Here is a 22,416-nt window from a genome sequence, read left to right as displayed (position 1 = left end):
AGTATATATTGTTTTTATAGTGGATGGTTTTTACAATTTGGTGAGGAACCGTTTCAACAATGAAATTAGATAAATTGGCAAACTCTGATAGGAAAAGATCGATTTGGAGTCACAAATATCCAGTGTGACCAGCAGCACTGCAGAAATACTCGGAATAAATTATTTTCAATCGAGGTTAATCCAAGGATCGAGCCCGGGAACCGCTCGGTAGTTGGCATTTACCCAACCACTAAGCTATACTGCTGGCTTTTGATTTTGTGTAGTAAAATTACTAGCAATGACACTATTATCAGAATTGGAAACCCTACGACAGACAAGTTTATGGGCCTTCTGTGGGTTGATTTAATCCGCTTAAGAACTGAATTATTACTAGTAGATTGCAATGTTTCTATTTTTGTAGTAGATGTGAGCTTTTGAGACGGGTAGTGTATACGAAACCGCGGTAGAGACGCTTTGTCGATAATGGATGGGAATGATGCCCACCTCTTGTCGCAGACGCAGTGAGATATGGTGTGAGGTCGACGATTGAACAGGCCATTCTTGTATTCTAAGCCGTGTATACGCACTGGGCAATGGTCATGAGACCTACAGCAAGCATCGGGAGCACCCATGGGACCTAGTTCCCGATAAGACTTCGCCAATTGCCCAGCTCCACACCATAGAGTGCCAGGCACGATCGCCAGCGAACGCAGCGAGCGCTTCTCTCTGTCATCATTAAGGAAAGGCGGACAGAGTGCTTTTGCCCAAAATAATGGGTTTACTATTGTCAATTTCTATTGTCAACCCATTTTTTTTGCTCTCTAGCTTTGTAGGACAATAGTAACTGACAATAGTTAACCCAGTTTCTTGGGAAATGGAAACGCCACCGCCGAAGACTAATCATCACAACCCTTTCATTATACTCATCTCATAATACTGTCAAGTGATTTGGAGATTGGAGTGGCATTCACCATCCATGTTTCCCCTCCCATAGATCATTTTTACGCAGAACCGTACCAAGGCATTGGCAACGAGACATTTGCCAAGAGCGCAAAAATCTGAAGGGCGCTCGGAGCGCGAAGCAAAACTTTCTTACGACGAAAAATACAGTATGAACAATAAATTTTTTAAAGATTTCATTAAAAAGCTTAGACTTTAGTTAGTTTAGTTTAACTGTGAATTTTGTTGACTAAAAGACGAAGTCAAAACCCTACGATAGTGATTTCAGAAAATTATACCTACTTTTTACGAGGGTTAAAAGCTTGATTGAAAAGGATGTTTGTATAACTTAATTTTAATAAATTAAATAATTTTCAGAATATAACTATTTCTTTAATTATGTATATACCATTTAGCTATTAAAAAAAATACATAAATAGGCGCTTATTTGATATTTGCCGAGGATGCCAAAATCATTGGTACGGCTCTGCTTTTACATTATGTATGTAGTATGTACATACTATGTCACACTGCACCAAAGTCCATGCTGAGGTAATATATTCTGGGTAAAAAAGGGCACTGGAAGATAGTTGGAAATAGGATGGAGTTCGGATTCACTAGGCACGAATATGATATGAATACGCGTGCGGGCATTAGTCTGAACACTTTTTGGGACCTTTATTTTAGATCAAATTAACACTTTCATGCAAAATGTTGCGTGTTAAGGGAATGTGTACATACATAGCATCTAGCGTGTTATGCAGGTTTTTTATTCCAAATTGACCCTTTTTCATTTCAAACTGGCCCTTTTTCATTTTAAATGAAAAAGGATCAATTTGAAATGAAAAAGGTTTAATTTGAAATGAAAAAGGGTCATTTTGAAATGAAAAGATTTAATTTAAAATGAAAAAGCATCAATTTGAAATGAAAAAGGGTCAATTTGAAATGAAAATGGGTCAATTTTTAATGAAAAACCTATATATAGGAAAGTTGACCGAGACATATATGTATATGTAAATATGTATATTAAGCTATTTAGTATCATTACTAACAACATTTAAAATATTAATGATAAAATATCAAAAAAATGTTGAATTGGAAATTTCAAAATGTACATACAATATACGTACATATATGTATACACACATAATTCAACCAATTTCAATATCATAGTCGTGCGTAGTATTCCCGAATTAGTAAAGGTCTTTTGTCCTTTTTTGACAATGTAATTTTTTTTTATTTGAATATACATATAATATGTATTTTTTTGTTGATTCTCAAGCAGTAGATATGTATGTATGATTTAAAATACTCATTTTGGGTTTTGGTGGAGTGCGCCAATTATAATCTGTTCGAATCCGAGCGACTTAAAAATCTTTGAATATTTTTGTAATGTAAAAATGACACCTTTGAAACCATTTGTAAATAAATTAATTTACCTGAACAAAAATTAGTCCAAAAAATCTATGACGCATCGGATACATTTGAATGTATTATTATTTAGCTGTTTAATGGTCGAATTTGTTAAATTTAGCTTTTAAATTATAAAAGGGACATATTCATTCTAAACACTTCATTTTGTGGCTAGTTATTTTTTTATTACGAATTTTGCACTTGCTAAATTTCATAAAAAAAATAAATAACAGCAATATAAGGCGTCTAAGAAGAATCAGGGCCTTAACTATCACCAGCAACAGGTTGCGGACCACCGAACCATTCCAGCTAAATTTCATTACATTTTTATACAACGAAATGTGTCAAACATGGCAATGCTTCCAAATATAATACACTGTAGAAGTGTCAACATTTTTCTGAAAAATAGATTTATTTTTTTGATGAAAATAAATGTTAAAAAATTAGACTATGCGATTTATATCATGATACATGATTTTTTTGGAATTTCAAAAAAAAAAATACAAGTTTTCAGCAAAGTGTGGACTTTTCTATAGTGAATATCATATTCACTATACATATTATACAGTTGAATCAAAACTGTATCAAAATTAAGCGATGGTAATTAATGAATTGGCATTCGACTTAAGCAGCTTATTGCGAAAGGTATTATGTAAAGTCTATCAAAATAGTGGAAAAAAGCGTTAACAACATTGATGTTTGTACGGGGCGGAGGTCTTGTCAGTCTTGTCGTGTCCACACAGGGCCAGTGTTTTAAAATGTATGAAATAAAAATGTAATAACGGTTCATTGGCCTCGTGTGCACACGGCATTAGTTCCTAGTTTACGAGGCAAAAGTTTATATTAAATACATAATTGGACATTAGACAATGGGTCTAAAATTACATATTGTAATATTATGCATTATGTTGACAATATTTTTGCATTGATTATTATTTGGATTGAAAATTGTATAAGGAAACGATTTTTATGATTTTTCATAAATATTTTTTTGAACTCACTACTTAAAAACCCTGAAAATTTTCACTATTTTTTTTTATTGTACATATGTATAGATATATGTATTATTTATAACTTTAAATGATTCAGAGACAGATATTGAATTTTTCTTAATACAAAAATATTAATGATTATGGGAAATGCTGAATGAATAATTCTTTATCAGAATTCCTTTACAATTCCAATATAAAATGCATAATCCAACCAGCGTTATTTAATTAAACAAATAGGCATAGTTTTGCCTAATGGAACCAAACCCTCATGTTTGCTAGCGACTAACTATAGGCTAGACTTTTGCATTACTAAATTATAAATTATAAAATACTGTGATGGTTCGATTAGGCAAAATCACGTCCAAATGACTCAATTTTTATTTAATTTTTTTCTATATATTGATTTAAATCACCCCATGACCTACATTGTGTTAATAAATGAGGTAATTTTAACCGCAGTTTAGCAAAATTCAAAATGTACGATGACGCCATTTTGAATATGGGGTAAAATTTAACAGACGGCATTGATTTAGTCACACATTTTGGCTGTAATTTGACTATATTAGCCTGTATTTAAACTGGTGGGATAATATTTAAGTGTATAACCCAGAAAATGTCACGCAAAATTGATATACATAAACTGAAAAGTTGTGATGTTAGAATACTGGAATTGATTTTCCGGCATTGAAGCATTGGTGAGGAAATGTTCACCTTAATTCTTATGAAGTCAATATTCATGTTTAATTATAAATTAATGTTGACATAAAATGATCATGTTATACAATAAATAAAAAAAAATAATAATGCTACCTTTTTTGAATATCGTCATGGTGGTTCATGACGCCATGCTCTTTTTTCAGTTGTTCGTGAATTTTATCGCACTGCAGTTTCGTCTTGTCGAAGTCCAACCATTCGGAGACATCTTCAGGAAGTTGTGACTCCAATTCCTCGACCGTGACGTTCCAGAGGCCGTTTTCCGTGTGTGATACTCTTCTGCGATTTCTCGCCCGCCATTTTTGGCGTTTAGTTCGACGGGTGTGATTTGGCCCTAACGTGAAGACCATGTCCTCGTCACCCCACCCTTCAAATCCTTCTTCGCCTTCTCCTCTACCCACCGAATTCAATTTTGAAAGCATTTCGTCGTAATTTTCCAATTCTGAGTAATTCTTTATTTCGGAATTATCAGAATATCCGGGTCTATCGTGAGCTTTGACGTGTTGTTGACGCAAACGTTTCGCCAGTTGATCGGCAACCTGCTTCATCTCAACGTTGCTCATCCTCTCGTTCGTATTATGCTTCTTATCGATGGCGTTGTGCTTTCGCCGAGAACTTTTGGGGCTGACGTGAGAATTTCCTCTAATTTCTTTACGGAATATTCTGATGAAATCTTTTATGGCCGACTTTTGATCGACGTATTCGCAGTCTTGCAAGTTTCCGTCGGCCATTAGTATTGTTTGCATGAAATGGCGTCCGTCTGTGAATTGTCGCAACACCAATCCAGTCCTGTAAGCAAGAAAAGATGGAAAAAATATTATCCAAGTGCAGAAAATATCTTCAAGCAAAGCTGCAATTTTTCTAAGATCGAAGCAAAGTCTTAGGCTAGACTTTCTGTCGAATCGGTTCAGACAACATAAAAGAAACCAGTTGTTAAGCATTGATTGTATCTTAAGAGGGCTGTATACCCGAAACCTTAATTTTGTTGCCGTCCCTTTCTTCGATATATATATTGAGTGAATGCGACAGTTTGCGCTTCGACCAGATACGTGACGAGCCAGAATGTTAAATTACAGAAAAAACAAATATCGGAAGGCAAAGATCGAAAATCGAAAGATCTTAAGTCGAAAGATAAAAAAAAGGGTGCATGGTAAACGGTACATACTCACTTAATTTGCACGAGCAGGATACAACAGGAACAAGAGGAACAGGCTTTTCCTCCCGTATTCTGCGCGCGCACATTAATACGGGAGGAAAAGCCTGTTCCTCTTGTTCCTGTTGTATTCTGCTCGCGCAAATTAAGTGAGTATGTACCGTTTACCATGCACCATTTTTTTTTGATCTTTTGACTTAATGTCTTTCAATTTTCGATCTTTGCCTTCCGATATTTGCGTTTTTTGTAAATTAACATTCTGGCTCGTCACGGAGACCGGACCAGATAATACGTATTTTAAATCGAAAAAATCGAGGTTTCGTATTCTCCAGATTTCTCCTCCGAAACTGGAACAATTTAAAAAAAAAATCATCATCGGTATGAAAAAGTTATTTTCTATGTTTGTGTGCTCGTATTTTTTTAAAAATTAATCGTTAAATAAGCACACTGGACTCTTTTCGTGGGTGTAAAAAAGAGGCGATTTTATAAATGTTTGGCGTATCCTAGCTCCTATAAAAAATTACTAATCAAAAAAATAAAACCACAAAAACATGCCTATGGTAGATATCCATAGCATATTAAAAAATAATTTCTCTAGTGCCATAATTGAGGAAGGGAGAAGTGTAATACGTTTGTATGGACAAGGCGTTGGTGTCTAGCCCTCTTAATAGTTCATTTTTTTTTATATACATACATATACATATACCAGGAAGGCCTAGCAGGTAAACCCCAATGCCCCTTCTTGGCCAATTATCAACAATTCCAGTATTTTTATTAATTCACTGAATTACGATACAATGAAAACTCGAAATTAACGAGACATATATGAATTTTTAACTAATGGTGACATAGTAGGTAGGAAGGTTTTTAGCCAATTTAATTGAGGAACCGTTTCAACAATGAAATCAGAAAAATTGGCAAACTCTGATAGGAAACGATCGACTTGGAGTTCACAGATATCCAAGTCTGACCAGCAGCATTGCAGATATACTCAAAATAAATTCTTTTCGATCGAGATCAACTCATGGGATCGAACCCGGCGCCTTTCGATACTAGGCAAAAGCCCAACTACCGTCATGCTGCTGGCTAAATATTAAAAAAACAAAATTTGAACCCAGTATAATCGACAAAAAGTCAAACATGTGCGCTTAGCTTTAATGGGAAAATACTGTATTTAATACAGTTAGGAATTATCACCGGTTAAGAAGCGTTACCTTACCGGTTAAAAATCTATTCATACTAGTACAGCATGTACTGACAACTGAACGAAACCAGCAGTATGAAAAATATTCTTTGCTACATTTTATATGGATACATTCATGTCTAATACGGCGTAGACGTAACAGGAACAGCAGAAACTGACAAAATCTATTAATAATATCCAGTATTACATGTCACCGTAATGAATAAAGCAAAACAAGTCTGAACGTGCTGAAAAGTGCACTGCTATACAGTATGAATAGTAGCTATCGCTTAGGTGAGCTGCTGTGCTGTGCTTATAGTCATGAACTACTGGATACTATGAATACACCAAGGCTAAGAGGTTTAATCTGTTCGTTTTATTATTATGAGTGTCTCTATTGTTGAAAAATTATACATTTTTTTTATATTTGTACCAGGAAGGCCAAACAGGTAACCCTAATTCCTGGTCAGAAACATTGTACATTTGATGCAAGTACTATTGGAATTATACAAAGTAAATACATATCAATTAACATCCACAGAGACATTTATGGTCAAATTTGTAAATTTCAACGAAATTCAGAAAAACACATAAATTTACATTCACCGAGACTTTGGAGCATTTAATACAATTCAGCGAAATTCGGGATTGCTGAAAACTCGAGATTTTGCGAAAAAATGGGTAAGTTTGCCAATTTTTTGGAACCGTTTCAATGAAAATCAGATATATTAGCAAATTCGGATAGGAAACAATCGACCTGCACTCACAAATCCAAGGTCTGGCAGCAGAAACCAGTGGGATTTGAACCTGTGACCACTTTGTTCCAAAGTATTATATGCTAACCACTATTCTGCTGATTCAGATCAACCGTCTTTTGTTTCTGTTTCGAGTGTTCCAGTTTTATACCTATATTATCAACATTCAATACTTCCTTTCATTTTCCATTATATCCCCTTTTAGAACTTTAGCAGTTGAAGAAAAATAGCACCACGCGAAAAATGAATAATTTTCACAATATAATTCAGTCAAAGTATTGTCCATTCCTATATGATCTGATATGCAGAGCAATGGTTGTCAAAATAGCACAAAAATTCAATTTCAGAATATTATTTGCAAAGAAACACTCCGATTGGGGCAACCCTTTTTTTCCAGAAATTTCTAAAAGTGTAGCATTTAAATGGCGTGCAGACCGTTTTCAGAAAAAGCTCCATTTCTGAGGAATTTCTCTAACGAATCACGCGTTACATGGGACTCAGAATTACATTTTTTTATTTCGATAGCGAAACCCGCTCGTTAAAAATTACACGTCACTGGCAAAGCGCAGTTTTCGCGCGGCAACGCGACGCGAGAATGTTTGTTGAAAACGGTCGTAATTCCATTATTTCCACGACCAATGCTGATCGAATTGGAAGTATGCAAAGTGAAGAGTGGCGCAATTTCGTATGCATACGGCAGTGAATACGATACCCTCCTGGTTGTAATGCACAAAGAATTACTCAAACGCTAACCTCGAATCCCTGAGGGGGAGGGAGATGTCCCTCCTCGGGGACTCCGCCCTCAAAAGGCGCTGGACTGGGGGGGGAGAGCTTTTAAATGAGCCAAATACAAATTGCAGAGTAGTTTTAATTGAGAAAGAGTGCACGTTAACAAACTGTAATTTGAATTAAGGATCTATCTATACGCTAGAGTAGCGGTCGTCAAACTATGTACGTATATATGTATGTACCACGAGGTGACTTGAAAAATAATTTTAGTTCCTATTTTTAATTGCAATCTTAAATATTTTGAAATAATAGGTGCTTAAGAGGGCTGGACAGCAGCGCCTTGTCCATACAAACGTACTATACTTCTCCCTTCCTCAATTATGGCACTAGAGAAATTATTTTTTAATATGCTATGGATATCCACCATTGGGGTGCATCTATCGTTTTATTTTTTTGATTAATTATTTTTTATATGAGCTAGGAGCCGCCAAACATCTATAAAATCGCCTATTTTTTACACCCACGAAACGAGTCCAGCGTGCTTATTTAAAGGTCGATTTTAAAAAAAATAAGCCGATAGATGCACAGAAAATATCTTTCTCATAACGATGATGAAATTTTTTTAAATATTGGTCCAGTTTTGGAGTAGAAAACAGTAGAATACAAAACCTCGATTTTGTCAATTTAAAATACGTTTTATCTGGTCGAAGCGCAACTGTCGCATTCACTCAATATATATATTGATATATATTGTCGCATTCACTCAATATATTACATACACTCAATATATATATCGAAGAAAGGAACGGTAACAAAATTAAGGTTTCAGGTGTACAGCCCTCTTAAGACAGTGAACACAAAGAGATCGTATATTTTATCGCTTTTTATATACAGTATTGTGCGATGGGCCTGGTTTCCTAAATTCTCGTTAAATGAACTCATCCATTTTGAATAATATTAATAATTTTGTGTTTATTACAGCTATATGCGAATTTAATGAAACCAAAACTTATAGTAATTTTATTTAAAATAGCCAATTTTTAGTTCCAAAAACACTATTTCCGTTTGACTTAATTCATAAATTGCTATCACTTCTTTTCATTTGATATGTCCAGAATCGCGGAAAAGCAGAATAAACGTATAACAGGCCACCAGTATTTTTAAATATTGTTAAACGCATAACTTTATATTTATTATTGGTGAAATATTTCTAGAAATGAAGAATGGTGGACTTATGCCACTTTTAAATATAACGGCTCAAATATTGAATTAAAAGTTGATATGACGTAAAATACTCGAGATATTGGAAAATGTTTCTGGAACGACCACTATAATGATCCTAGTACCAAGCCGACGAGACAAGTATAGAAATGGAGAGTTCATTTAACGAGAATTGATTTTTCTCAGTTTTGTGTGTTTAAAAAATCTGACATAAATCCATGAACTTTCATGGCAATTTTCCGGGTTTGGTGCAAACGATCGAAAAGCGCCAGACAGATTGAACCACAGATTAACTGGATGGCTGCTTTAAACGCAAATCTCGACTTCACGAATGAAAAATTGCACATCAGATGACAGATCGATGTGCACAGATGCAATTATTAAAATGGTAATTATTAAAATTGAGTTGGATCTTTCTGGCGAGTTTTTAATAATTTAATTACCAAAAATTCGGAACTAAAGTATCAGAAGCACAGAACGTATACAGGGTAGGTATGTCGGGACTTCGGGTAGATTTCGCTTAGTGTAAGTGCGAGCAGTGCGCACGCATAAGGTACACGTGTCGTTAATCTGTGGTTCAGTCTGTCAGGCGCTTTTCGATCGTTTGCACAGCATCGCAATTTTCCCTATCTTTATTTGATATTTAACAATCGTTTTGACAGTGTTGAACACTATAAGGACATTTATGCCACACTTGCATGTCCTGATCTGATAGGTAAATCAATGTGCAGCTTTCTCCTTGTACATTGCAAGCCTGGTTGACCCCCTACGGTTTCTATGGTACATGCCTCGATTCCTGTTCGTTTATTTCTGTAGGCTTTTATCACACAACAGTATGGAATTCAATTTTTCAAAATTATAACACTACACTTAATGAAGGCTGTCGATCACTGCGTTGTGGCTACCATTCGTATTAATTCAAATGTTCGCGCTCTTTTGTATATTGTATAGTAAAATGTATATTTTCACACATATACAACATAATACATACACATACTATTCGAGAATTTTCCAAGGCGCGCATTATACATAAGTAGTTTCAGCCTAGAAGTGACACATTAAGCACAGAAGGGGGATGAATCCCCTTCGGACTGTTCTGAATGGTTTATTTGTTTGACGGCTAATGACTTGAAATAAGTGGTATTGATGACACTACCGCTAGGATGATTCAATTTGTATTGACCGAAGGGATGACGGAAAGAAGGGGGAGATTTGATGACTTTCGCATGGGCATAAATTATTTTTATATTGGATTAGGGGTGTTTGTTTTTGACGTGAAGCTGACAACTTCAATAACAAAGTTTGATCATCTTATTTTTCTTCAAATTAATCTCTGATAAGGGGTTGGACGAAATTTGCCTTTCTTATCTTGTGGATGTGACGATTTTAATGGTTAAATCATCATCATAGGTTCTTCCTGTAATGCCACAATGGTCCAAAACTATTAAATAAATAAAATAAATAAATCATTGACTGGGGGATATTCGGGCGGATGAAAGCTTTTGCATTTTTTTATCTCAGTCTTTGACCCTTCTCAACATCTACATATGTAAGTCGAATATGATAAAATAGTGAAATTGAAAATTGTAGATTTGCATAGTGGATAAAAATCAAACAAACATTCATCTTGTTTGGAAATGCTGATGAAAGTTGGTAAAAATCCCTTTCAAGTACTCTGACCTCTTCAAAAAAAGTCGCGCAATGTACTATGTGATTATAATAAGTTTAACTAATTTGGTGGTTTAACTAAGTTGAAAACATACTAATTAGCGGGCAAACAAACAAACATTCATCTTTATATGTGTATGTATGTAGTGGTAGTTCTTGAGCTATGGTGGAATTATTGAGATTTGTGATTTTTTATTTCAATTTCTTTACGAACTTGTGAAATGGCGTGATGATGCCAACGAGGGCAAACGTCAAATCTGAACAGATGTCCGAATCGTACACGACAAGTCCTCAGGGGGAGGATGGGAGGGTGAAGTCTACAAAAGGGGAGGAATGGGGAGGTGCGATGCTAAGACGTTGTATCAACAGTGCATTATGAGAGATCCCAGGGGAAGTTTTGGATTTGTGCAACACTCACTCAAAGTGTAAAATGCATATTAAAAACGACTAATTTTCACGATATAAAACTTCAAATTCAACCATTACTCTTGCCATCGTGCTTATCACTAACTACCACATATGTATTACTGCCGGTTCCATAGCAAGTCATGATCCTTGTAATATCGCAATCGTGATGAAATAAACATATACATATATGTACATATACATAAGTACAGTCATTATATGAAATTCCAAAATGTTTTGTGAAGTTTTATAGCTAAAATGTTTCAATCATGATAAAGGCGAAGGGTTGATTACTATTGAAAGGAATATTAAGGCTTTTATTCAAGTGCAAGAATTAACAAGCTAAGAGGAGGTATGTAATAAAAAGGGAAGCTTTTTACGGGATTGGATTCTTATTTGGGGTTTAACCATTAACAATGCTGTACAACATTGAAAAGTGTTATATTTACTGATTTTAGAATAAAATAAATTTATGTTTTATTTTAAATTTTTGTTATACATAGGTATTGTATCATATATATATATACATATATGTATATAATATCGCTTTCCTGTGTGTCTGTCTGAGATAACGCTCCCCGTACTATAATAGACGTTTTGAATCGACATACATATGTACAGCTAAACCACTCCCAAAACATATACGAATATAATAACAAAAGAAAAAACTTCTATATATATACTGTTTCTTACCAATGTTTCCTCTAGGCAAACAGACGGCGCTAAGTCTCTTAGTGTTAACCGCCATATATTAAAAATTTATTTAATTCATTCATTAATTTTTCTATATTGTTTTTTATATCGTTTACATGATGGTAGGGAGGAAGTCTGTACCTTTTTTTTTTTAAATATAAATTTTAAATTAAATATATTTAAAAGGTATTTGAAAAAAAATCGACCGCGTGCGGATCGAATACAGAACCGATACATTTCTTTTAATTTAATAACTTAATATGCCAAAACCCATGCGATGATATGTCATCGGGTACAATACTAGTATATGTAATATTAGCATACGCATATTAACGGGCACAACACTAAATATTTTATACACATACGTTTGCCGAAATTTGTGGTTCAACAATATAAGGTCCAATGATATAAGATTCAACGACAAAGGTTCCATGAAAGAAGATCCACCCGATAGAATGTCCACCTGATAAGTGATCCAGATGATAAAACGTCCGACCGAAAATCGTCCAACCTGTTAAAGGTCCAGCCATATATATTTTTTATCGTCTGGATCACTTATCAGGTGGATCTTCTTTCGTAGAACCTTTTGGACTGATTTGTGCATTTGTACAAATCAGTCAAACGCTTAGTGCAAAATGTGATATACAGTAGGCCATAAAAGTTCGCGCTACGAGCATACACTTTATATACGCCAGTGCTATGACCGGTCACACAGGTACACATTTAAACACATTATATAATAAAGGTATACAAATATTACTTACAAACCGCAAGTATATTTATAATTGAACCAATCAACAAATTCAGACTAGCTGATTTTGCGAGAGACAAGGGGACGCCAATTTTATTGGATGCGTCACAACAATTAAGTTTTATTTTTATTTTTATTTTACATATATATCAGGAAGGCCTTACAGGTAAACCCCAATGCGCCTTCCTAGCCAATTACAAATTTACAAATAACAATTCAGCATTTTTATATAAATCACTGAATTGCGAGACACTGTAAATCAATGACACATCTATCAATTTGTACACAAACTTATTTATTGCACATTAATTAATAACAAATTATAGGTGACATATCGCATAGGAGAGATTTTTAGCCATTTTTTTCCGGGAACCGTTTCAACAATGAAATCAAAGAGAATTGGCAAACTCTGATAGGAAACGATCAACCTGAAGTCACAAATCCAGGTCTAACCAACAGCATACTCTGAAAAATTTATTTTCATTCGAGGCCCGGACCCAGGGATCGAACCCGGCGCCTCTCGACGCTAAGCAGAAGCTTAACGACTAAGCTATGCTGCTGGCTTAGTTAGATACATTTAAGTTAGATAAAGTTAGTTAGATCAATTAGAATAAATAGACAGACTCTAACATAAGACGGTCGATATGGATTTAATAGCCATCCAGATTTTGCCAGCAGCAATATATGTATGTATGTACGTACTCGTAACCATCAATGAGCTATGCTGTGGCTTTTAGTATTTATAGTGTTTTTGAGAATGCAACAATAGACTTGTAAGTCTGAAATGTTTACACGGATTATCTAACACTCTGGTGCGTGCTGGAGGGTGAGAGACGCAAAAAAAGATGGGTAGGGGTTAAGTGAGTCTAGAGGTGGCACACTTGGCTGTAAAATAGCAAAGACAGGGAACAAAGAATTGTCCAAAGCAAACATTTCGGCTGGGGGGGGGTCTTAAGGGGTTGTCGAGAGAGCGGTCACTCCTAGCAGGCGCCGGGATTAACACCCTAAGCGCCGGTGTTAAGTCGCAAGTTTAAATCAACATACCGTGTTTTTGGCTCAGCGGGACTCTCTGCTCAATCCGATTTGCGAACTGCTCAACCGCTCGGTCTTAACCCCCTCGACACAACACTCTTTCAACGATATATCTATTGCAGTGTACAGGTCGCAATACATTTTCAAATTGTCGATTTATTTTACATATGTACATGTGAACAAAGTCTAATAGTTTTGCAATTATTTGAATTGAACCAATTAATAATATATTTTTTAACCCACCTAATGAATGTAAATAATATATTTTCCAATGTGAATGTAACTGAATAATAAAAAAAAAAGATTTGAACTGGACGACTACTTTGAAAGCTTAAAAGTACTACAAATGAAAGATAAAATACCCGACTATAGAATCCAATATTCATTTTGAACACGAAATTGAGACATTGACCGAACAACACCAAGTATAGAAAAATCGTGCGATTTAAAAAACACATATATCTCCAAACCTCGAGCCAATCAACATTTTTTATTACCATATTCGTGTTTACTGTGCATAGATCTATAAGAAAAGTCATATCTCGTCTCTGAACCATTTTTCGTGTGGAACAGTGTTATTATACGTATATATATTGTAAATATACCATTATATATATAAGAATAGTATATATCTATACACATTGGTCAATGTTTCGATAGTGACCTTTTTGTGATACTGCATACTATTTAAAAAAACTTTCGATTCAACAGCGTTCATTCTAAAGACAACGAAATTTATTACAATTAAACTTCACAAATATTCTTCTGTTATTTATAAATATTTTTAGACTGCTTATAGAATCTAAAAATTATTTATTATCAGTCATGATTTGTTTACTTTGATCGGCATAAAAGCTTTGCCGTTTATGTATTTGAGCTATTATGTATCATATAAATTTTCTGGTTCAGCTATCTCACGTACGTCACTAAAATCTCGATCACAGAACATCTGGCACCCAAAAACTCCATCAATCTAAAGTCACCCACGCGAAATATTATAAAAACGAGAACTCGAGTGCCACATATTCCGTATTCGCAATTTTTGTGGCAACGATTGTCGTGCGCGCGATCGCAATTTGCGCAATAATCCGTTTAACAAATTTTCTAAACCGAATTCATTAAAAATCAAAGCATATGCCTTGTTTCGAAAATGCCTTGTTTATAAAAAAATCCTTATTTATTATACTCAATATCAATGAATGACACTATTGAGAAGTGATTTATGGATTTACTTCCAGCTTTTGCTATAGTGATCCTGTGTTTTTATAGCACATTTGTATGTATGCATGTACATACATATGTACATACATTGTATATGTATGTAGATAACTTTTTGAACTTTGCTTAAGTTCGGCACTTCGCCCTGCGACTTTATAGTGAAGTTCATCTGTAGGGGTTGAAAACAGTGAAGAATAAGAAGCGAGCTGTATTATATGACATAATGACAAATAAGCACATTGAAGAAGACATGGTGAGAAATCGCTCGTAAAACGAAACGGCCGATTAAACGTAAATCAATCGGCGACATGTGACTCTGTCGTAAAATCGAAACGAACCGACAATCTGATCGGAAACGAATCGTCCACTTAATGTTGCCTTTTGACCAGCGGATATAATGAAGAAGAAAAAAATAGTTAAATTAAATGCGCAATAAAATTTTTATTCTCCTCGAACAATGTATGGAGGATTTATTTTTTTGAAAATACTAAAATACTAAATATTGATAAAAAAAAAAGTGTCTAGTCTACGCAAAGAATAATTGGCAGTTTTACAATGTACATATGTACATAATTCAAATTCTATTTTGTATAAAAACAATAATCCTCACATTTCGACGCAGATTGTATTTTTGGAAAATATTATCAATAGGTGTATTTTTTGCGCAAGTACATATTTTATTATATATTGTAATTTATTAATTATTATTTCAACGGTAGAAACTTTCCGTAGTGTGTTCGGCGTGTATGGGATAAGTGAAAATAAACCGATCATAAAAATCTCGATCCCCCTTTTGATCGTAATTGTTTCGGCGATCTCCTCTCCTGTAGGAAATTTATTGCCTATTGTCGAAAAGAGGTCGTTAAAGAAATAAAATAAAAACACTCGCACAGTCCTGTTGTGTATCAATTCGATTTTTTCCCGTAGTTGGAAATTTAACAAGAATAAAACAACAACAGCAACAAAAAACCGATAGATATCTGATTGTCATAATAAATATACACGGGAATCATTTAATTAAGCGTCCGTGTAAAAAAATGGACGATGGATCGGGAAAGGGTTAAAAAATGGGTATGGTACGGCGATTTCGAAACTTTTATCAATGATGGTTTACATCTGATATATAATAGATTTTTTTATAATACAATTATTTACAATAAACAATTGTTGGAGTGTAATAACTTCAATACGACAAGCAGTGAAAGTTTTGTCGATTTGGATAAATTTACAGGTAGAATTTACATAGGTATGTTGCTTATTTTAATTATATTTATAGTATGCATGCAAGATGTATGTAATCAAAAATTGAATAAAATAGTTATGTATTATATATTTTGCACTTTTAACAGTAGATACGTACATAAATATTCATTTGAGCTAACAATCAAGAACTCAGTGACATTACTGGGTGTATTTTGTATTACTGGGTGTATTTCCGCTCACTACTAATTAACAGTAATATACATTTAATATTATTTTACTATTAATTAAGCGGAAGTGAAATGTTACAGTTCTATAACCTTTAAAGTTAAGTTTAGCCAGCAGCATAGTAACACTGAGAGGCGCCGGGTTCGATCCCATGAGTTGATCTCGATCGAAAAGAATTTATTCTGAGTATATCTGTAGTGCTGCTGGTCAGACTTGGATATTTGTGACTCCAGGTCGATCATTTCCTATCAGAGTTTGCCAATTTCTTTGATTTAATTGTTGAGACGGTTCCCGATTAAATTGGCTAAAAACCTTCCTACCTACTATGTCACCACTATTTGAGTACGATTAATGTACAATAAAATTTATGTCCAATTCATAGATGTCTCTTTAATTTGCGAGTTTTCAGTGTCTCGTAATTCAGCGACTTCTGTAATAAAAATGCTGCATTTATTGGAATTAGCCAGGAAGGCGCATTGGGGTTTACCTGTAAGTCCTTCCTGGTATAAAATGTAATAAAAAAAAATAAAAAAAGCACCATATTATGTATTCTGGCCAGCAACTACGTACATACATATGTACATATATAATGTTTCTTTTATATTGATTGATTTGTTTTCCATATTATTATTTCATTTAATATATTTCTATAATGCTATTAAATATTATTTTTAATTACATTATACCAAAAGTAGCCGAAAAATTTCGACCAAAATGTGATCGGTTTAAAGTTCATCAAATTTCGCAACCATGCTAGTCGTATGGAATTCACTCAATAAGCATTTTAAACCTTGTTTTTCTGCAGTAATATGATATTTTGCAAACATAACGGTATTTTTTTTTAATTTTAATATTGTTATATAATCTAATGAAAATAATTTGAGAAACTTTAACATTACAATTTTTGAATATAGAGGGGAAAAAAAGCAGTTGCATACGTACTAATGAAGACGTTATTCGACCAGTTTATCTTGGGTTCGACATGAGAATAGTGAGACTATATCTATCCCCGAATAGATGACAAGAGCGATAAGCAGATTCACGCCAACTACAGAGTGTTTTGAAAGTTCACATGTCCCCATATACGTTTATATAAAACCTCATAAAAATTAAATATTCAAAATTACAATTAGTCGTGATGAGCGGGGTTTGCGTTTACTTTGCTGCATATTATAAATAAATTTAAAACAGGAGATTATGTTGACATTTTCCCGTGACATGTCCGAAATGTTTACCCTATTTGCCAGCGAAATTCCTCCGTAAGTCCGCAAAAAGGATTACAACATCCATCCATTTGGTATGGTCCGACGTTAGCTACGAACAACTTTCCAACTTTTGAACTTTCTACTATAGCTATGTATAATAATATATGCACTTATGGGGTAAATAGATCAGTACTGAACGTAGTGTGAGAAATCAAATAATGAAAGTGATATAATGTAAAATTTTCTTTCTCCCCTTTTTTAAATTGCTATTTTCTCCGTGGTATTTAAAATCATGTTTTTTTTTAAATACACTCATTCAAATGCCAGCTGATGGAATGCTGAATTGACATTAAAAAACTTGTAATTAAACGTTTGATATATTCAAACACGCAATTTATATGAATATGCACAAATTATCAATTTATTTCTTTATGAAAATTTTCGGCCTTGGGTGATGAAAAAATATTGACGCATAACGGTATTGTCAGAGCGTAAATTAATCAAAATTAATCGAGCTATACATTGAAGGGAAATGCAGATTTTATTTTAATTCCGCGTTTGCTTCGACCTGTAGTTCATTTAACGTAAAAATGTAAATAGTACACGTGAAATTGTATTGTTGCAAAAATTTTGCATTTGTGGAATTGATGTTACGCAACAAGGTTATCAAATTTAAATTTTAAATAAAGAATTATTTGCAATAGTCACTGTTAAGGTTATGGCCGTTGGGCGCGCGTCCTTTGAATCGATTCGTCGGTTGACAGTTGCTGGTTAGTCGAAGCGCGGACGTTTTGAAGTTTAAAATGAAAAAAAAAAGATGCCAACATCATTGTTGACGAGTTGAAAAAGTATATGCGCACGTAAACATTCAAAAGCGAGCCCATATAAAATACTTTTGCGCAGGTACTTTGTTCATTGCTGTTGTTGTTTTTTTTTTTTCAGCACAAACGGCGTTCGCCCTCGCCTTTCCAGCCAGTCGCGCGACACATTATTTCCATATGAGAGAATAAAGACAAGGAGGTCTTATCGCGCGCGCTAAATTACACAAGGGGTGATCTCTAATGCAGGTGTGTGCAAAAAATATTGTGAATTTCGTCAAAGCTCAATGCAAGTCATTAATGATTTAATATTACACCAAGGGGATTTTTTTTCCGTCACATGTAAATACTTTGCGGGGAAAATCTGAAAAGTTTTTATATAATTATTTCAATTTTAGAGAATGCAGAAGAATATTTGCTTAGACTTGAAACTTTATACTTCAAATACAACCAAGCACGTAATTTTTTGCTACGTAACCTATCCTATATATTATATATACTGTTACTGATAATAGAATCATATATAAATGTATGTACATATGTATATAGTTTAGGACCGTCATTTGGCATATGATAAGATGTTATGCTATTGAAGCAATATGCATGTTGTTTATATGAACGATGGAGTGAGTTTTCCAATAGCTCACTGGAAAATTTCGCATTTTCCGATAACCCAGTCCACGAATAAGGCTCAATTATATTTAATTTAAATAACCAGGGTGTATGCTTTTGTCCACATACACGGTCTAATTTCAAGCTATCCGAAGTAATAAAGTATGCAAGCTCATAATTCATAAAATGAAATTTTTAACACTATTTATAGGCAATTATTGTTCATCATAGGTATTCGTATAGCGTTTACTATTAATATTCTTTCACTGTATTCGAATTTTATATGTTGTTTATAAGATTCACCAATGGATTAAAGCTCTATAGTTGTAAGTGTAGTTGTAGTTTCTAGACAGTCACATTATTTCATTGTTAGTGATTATTATGTACATATATGTAGTATATATATATTATATTTAAAAAATCCTATGAATAGATGTCTGGTTTACTTTTTTGCTATTTTTTTTTTGTTTGAACGTATGTTTGATCAACGACATCGAAAAGGTGCAACATTTCTCGGAAGTTTTTCATCTTGTTTGATACATTCGGACTTGGAAATGCTCGTACGACCGAAAGGCACCCTTTGTTAGACGTCTGCCTATAGAAATGTTGACAGGCGATGAGTCTATCTGCCTTTTCGCCGACTTGTCGGCTGTCAGGCTTTTTGTCTAGCCCTCATTGATTTTTTAATTGGAACTCACTGCATACAGACACATTAGATAAGTGCCATTTTTCCCCCGGCACATTTTTTTTATTTCACATAAGCGAGCAGTATTCAATAAAGAAAACAATACTTTATCTATTAACGTTTCAAGTACAGTTTCAATAGTTTATTATTTACATATTATGCAGTACGTATATTTTAGACGGCACCCCGACAAAGCCGCGCACGACAATACCGCCCAAGACAAAAGTATAAAATTATATTACTACTAGTTGTTTTACCCGGCTTCGCTCAGTATTTGTAATCTAAACAGCTTAAACATGGCTAATCTGGTAATTGGACTATTCGTCACATTGCGGTGGTCACAAAGATAATTTTTTCCATGAAAATCGCGAATGCACAATATTTGGCACTCAAGTTCTCATTAGTATGATAGTTATCGTTAGTATGGTGGACTTTTCGGCTGCCAGATGTTTCTTTATAGAGATTTTAGTGACTTTGTGACGAGTAATTTGTGACCAGTAATCACCGAACCGGACAATCTAATAGTAAATATTCATTTGTTTTTTTATTAAATTTATTTGAATCGAAAAAAAATATATGTTCCTCCCCGACAAATGCCCCGGCGCCCCCCGGGGGAATTCGCCCACGCCGCCCCGGGGACTTGTTTTCGAAGTTCCCAAACAAATCCCAACCAACAACACTTACAAAGTCTCTTTCGAAATTATATATAAGATATATGTATGTAGATATTATACTATTTTTTTCAATAAAAATTAAAACATACTCATAACTAGAGGTAGGACCGGAAGCGTGCCGTCTATGGTTCCATTAATGTAAATTCTTTGTAAAAAAGGTTCGGCAAACCTTTAACAATGCATTTACAACGTGTGAACAATGAACAGCGCGTTCTGGGTCCGCTCTTTACTCATAACACTAAAGCAATAAAAAAAAATTACTAGAGTGAAAACTTATCAATATTTACTAAGTTTGATTCCTGTTACTTCAAATACGACAATGATTTTTGTTGGCTTTCTCTCGTTTAAGAGATATGAGCGTTTACAAAATGCGCAGTTTATACATATTTTTGGATTTCACATGCTTTAACATAAAATCTAGTATTGTTGTGCCAAAAGTGAGTATTGTAATCAATAGTCAGATGTTATCTCTTAAATGAGAGAAAGCCGAAAAAAAGGATAAAACTCTGATAAAAACGATCGACTTAGAGTCACAAATATCCAAATCTGACCAGCAAGACTGTTAAAATACTCTTAAATCGAGGTCAAACCAGAGCTTGAATCCGGAAACCTTTCGGCGGCTAGCATTAGCGCAACCACCATACAATATACATATGTATATAGCTTTGAAGCCATTCATGTTACTATGTACATACTGCATAAGATTTCAGATCAATTAATTAAAATATAAAATATTAATGTTGCAAGTAATTAAATACAACGAGTTTTTGTTTTCAATATTTCACACCCCCTTTTACGAAATCGTCACTATAAATAATTTAAATAATAATTCACTTACCAGAGATAGGGGTGTGAAATATTAAAAAGTATATATTCTTAAATGTATAATGTGCTAAATTTCTAGCAAGATACTAACATTATTTACATGGTTTAAGATTTGCCCGATTTTTTTAGATATCATTTTTTGAATTGCTGAAAAAGTATGATTTTTTTCCACTAACTCCTTGATCCTGTTATTTTTCCACTTTCTCACGGTAAATATTGTCCTTCAGGGTGACTGGCTATTAAATTTTCTTCGAAAGTGAAGTGAGAATGTTCGAAATCATGTATGTTTATGATTATGACGAGATAGATCAAGATAGGTTGGAATGTGATATTTGCATTGAAATGACAGACTGACATTTCATAAAGAAGGACATACTTGTTTCAGATTATGTCTATATTATAATTGTAGTAAACAGTTTCATTACAAATGTTAAATATAAAAGATAATCATTTATTGACGTATGTACATATTTCGAAAATGACGAATTTGAGCATTCATTATGAAATTACATAGACGCTTACTTACTTTTACATAATGAAATATTTAATATAAACAAATTACACTATCAAGCTGGTTTTCCTCCAGGGCTGAACTCGTATCGAATAAAACCGCAAAACGTATAAAATTGTACCGGAAATGAAAACGCACGAGTGTGAGTGATTCATCAAAGGTATTAGATTGCCTAGATTTTTAGGTTAACCGCAATTGACGTGGAAATTATAAATAGTCATCATTTCTTTGAACGGATGCACACACACACACACACACATACACGTGCTATCTATAGGTAGATGGTAGATAATATAATCAACCTTGACATATGGGTAAAAAAGAGTCCGTCGGTATTAACCGGGTTAAGCGCTCCAGATCCGAACACAATGGTATAAAATTTAGAGGAGATAGAATCGGAGGGTCGTAAGATGGACAAATGATCTTTCGACGAGACATCTTCATATCATCCGGATCAAAATAAGGACACTTAAAATATTACATGCGTGTTTGGCAAACTTGCGAAATAAACTAGTATATAAATGAGCTATTTTCTATGAAAAAAAATGACTGGGATGCGTCATCTTTGATTATGACTTTTGTAAGTCCTTTGATTTTAGTTTGTTAAATCTCGATTATAAACTGTAAGATGTACACACTGTATACTATGTATAAAAAATATAAAATATTGCAATGTAAGCAACTGTGATTGTGTTTATGTCTGGTGTACACCAAACGTAATAATAATTGCCTCGTGAGCTGATCGAGTCCACAACATGTTTTTTCCCCATCGTAGTTTAATTAATCATAATTTATGTACTTATGGTGAAATTT

At 34.0% G+C, this 22,416-nt stretch overlaps 1 protein-coding gene across 3 annotated transcripts in view; it reads right to left on the bottom strand.

Moving 5' to 3' along the window:
- LOC143914189 (uncharacterized) overlaps positions 1 to 22,416 on the bottom strand; it is a 52,081-nt gene that overhangs the window by 17,625 nt on the left and 12,040 nt on the right. For 2 of the 3 annotated variants that reach the window (XM_077434298.1, XM_077434301.1), the window contains exons 3-4: positions 4,134 to 4,826; positions 484 to 705 (exon numbers count right to left, since the gene is read on the bottom strand). In XM_077434298.1, the coding sequence (XP_077290424.1) occupies positions 484 to 705; positions 4,134 to 4,826 (915 nt within the window). The remainder of the gene's footprint in view (positions 1 to 483; positions 706 to 4,133; positions 4,827 to 22,416) is intronic. The other variant, XM_077434300.1, reaches the window with a different exon arrangement.

This window comes from Arctopsyche grandis, chromosome 7 (genome assembly GCF_051622035.1).
Source record: "Arctopsyche grandis isolate Sample6627 chromosome 7, ASM5162203v2, whole genome shotgun sequence".
Taxonomy (NCBI): Eukaryota; Metazoa; Arthropoda; class Insecta; order Trichoptera; family Hydropsychidae; genus Arctopsyche; species Arctopsyche grandis.
This window is presented reverse-complemented; position numbering and strand designations above follow the sequence as displayed.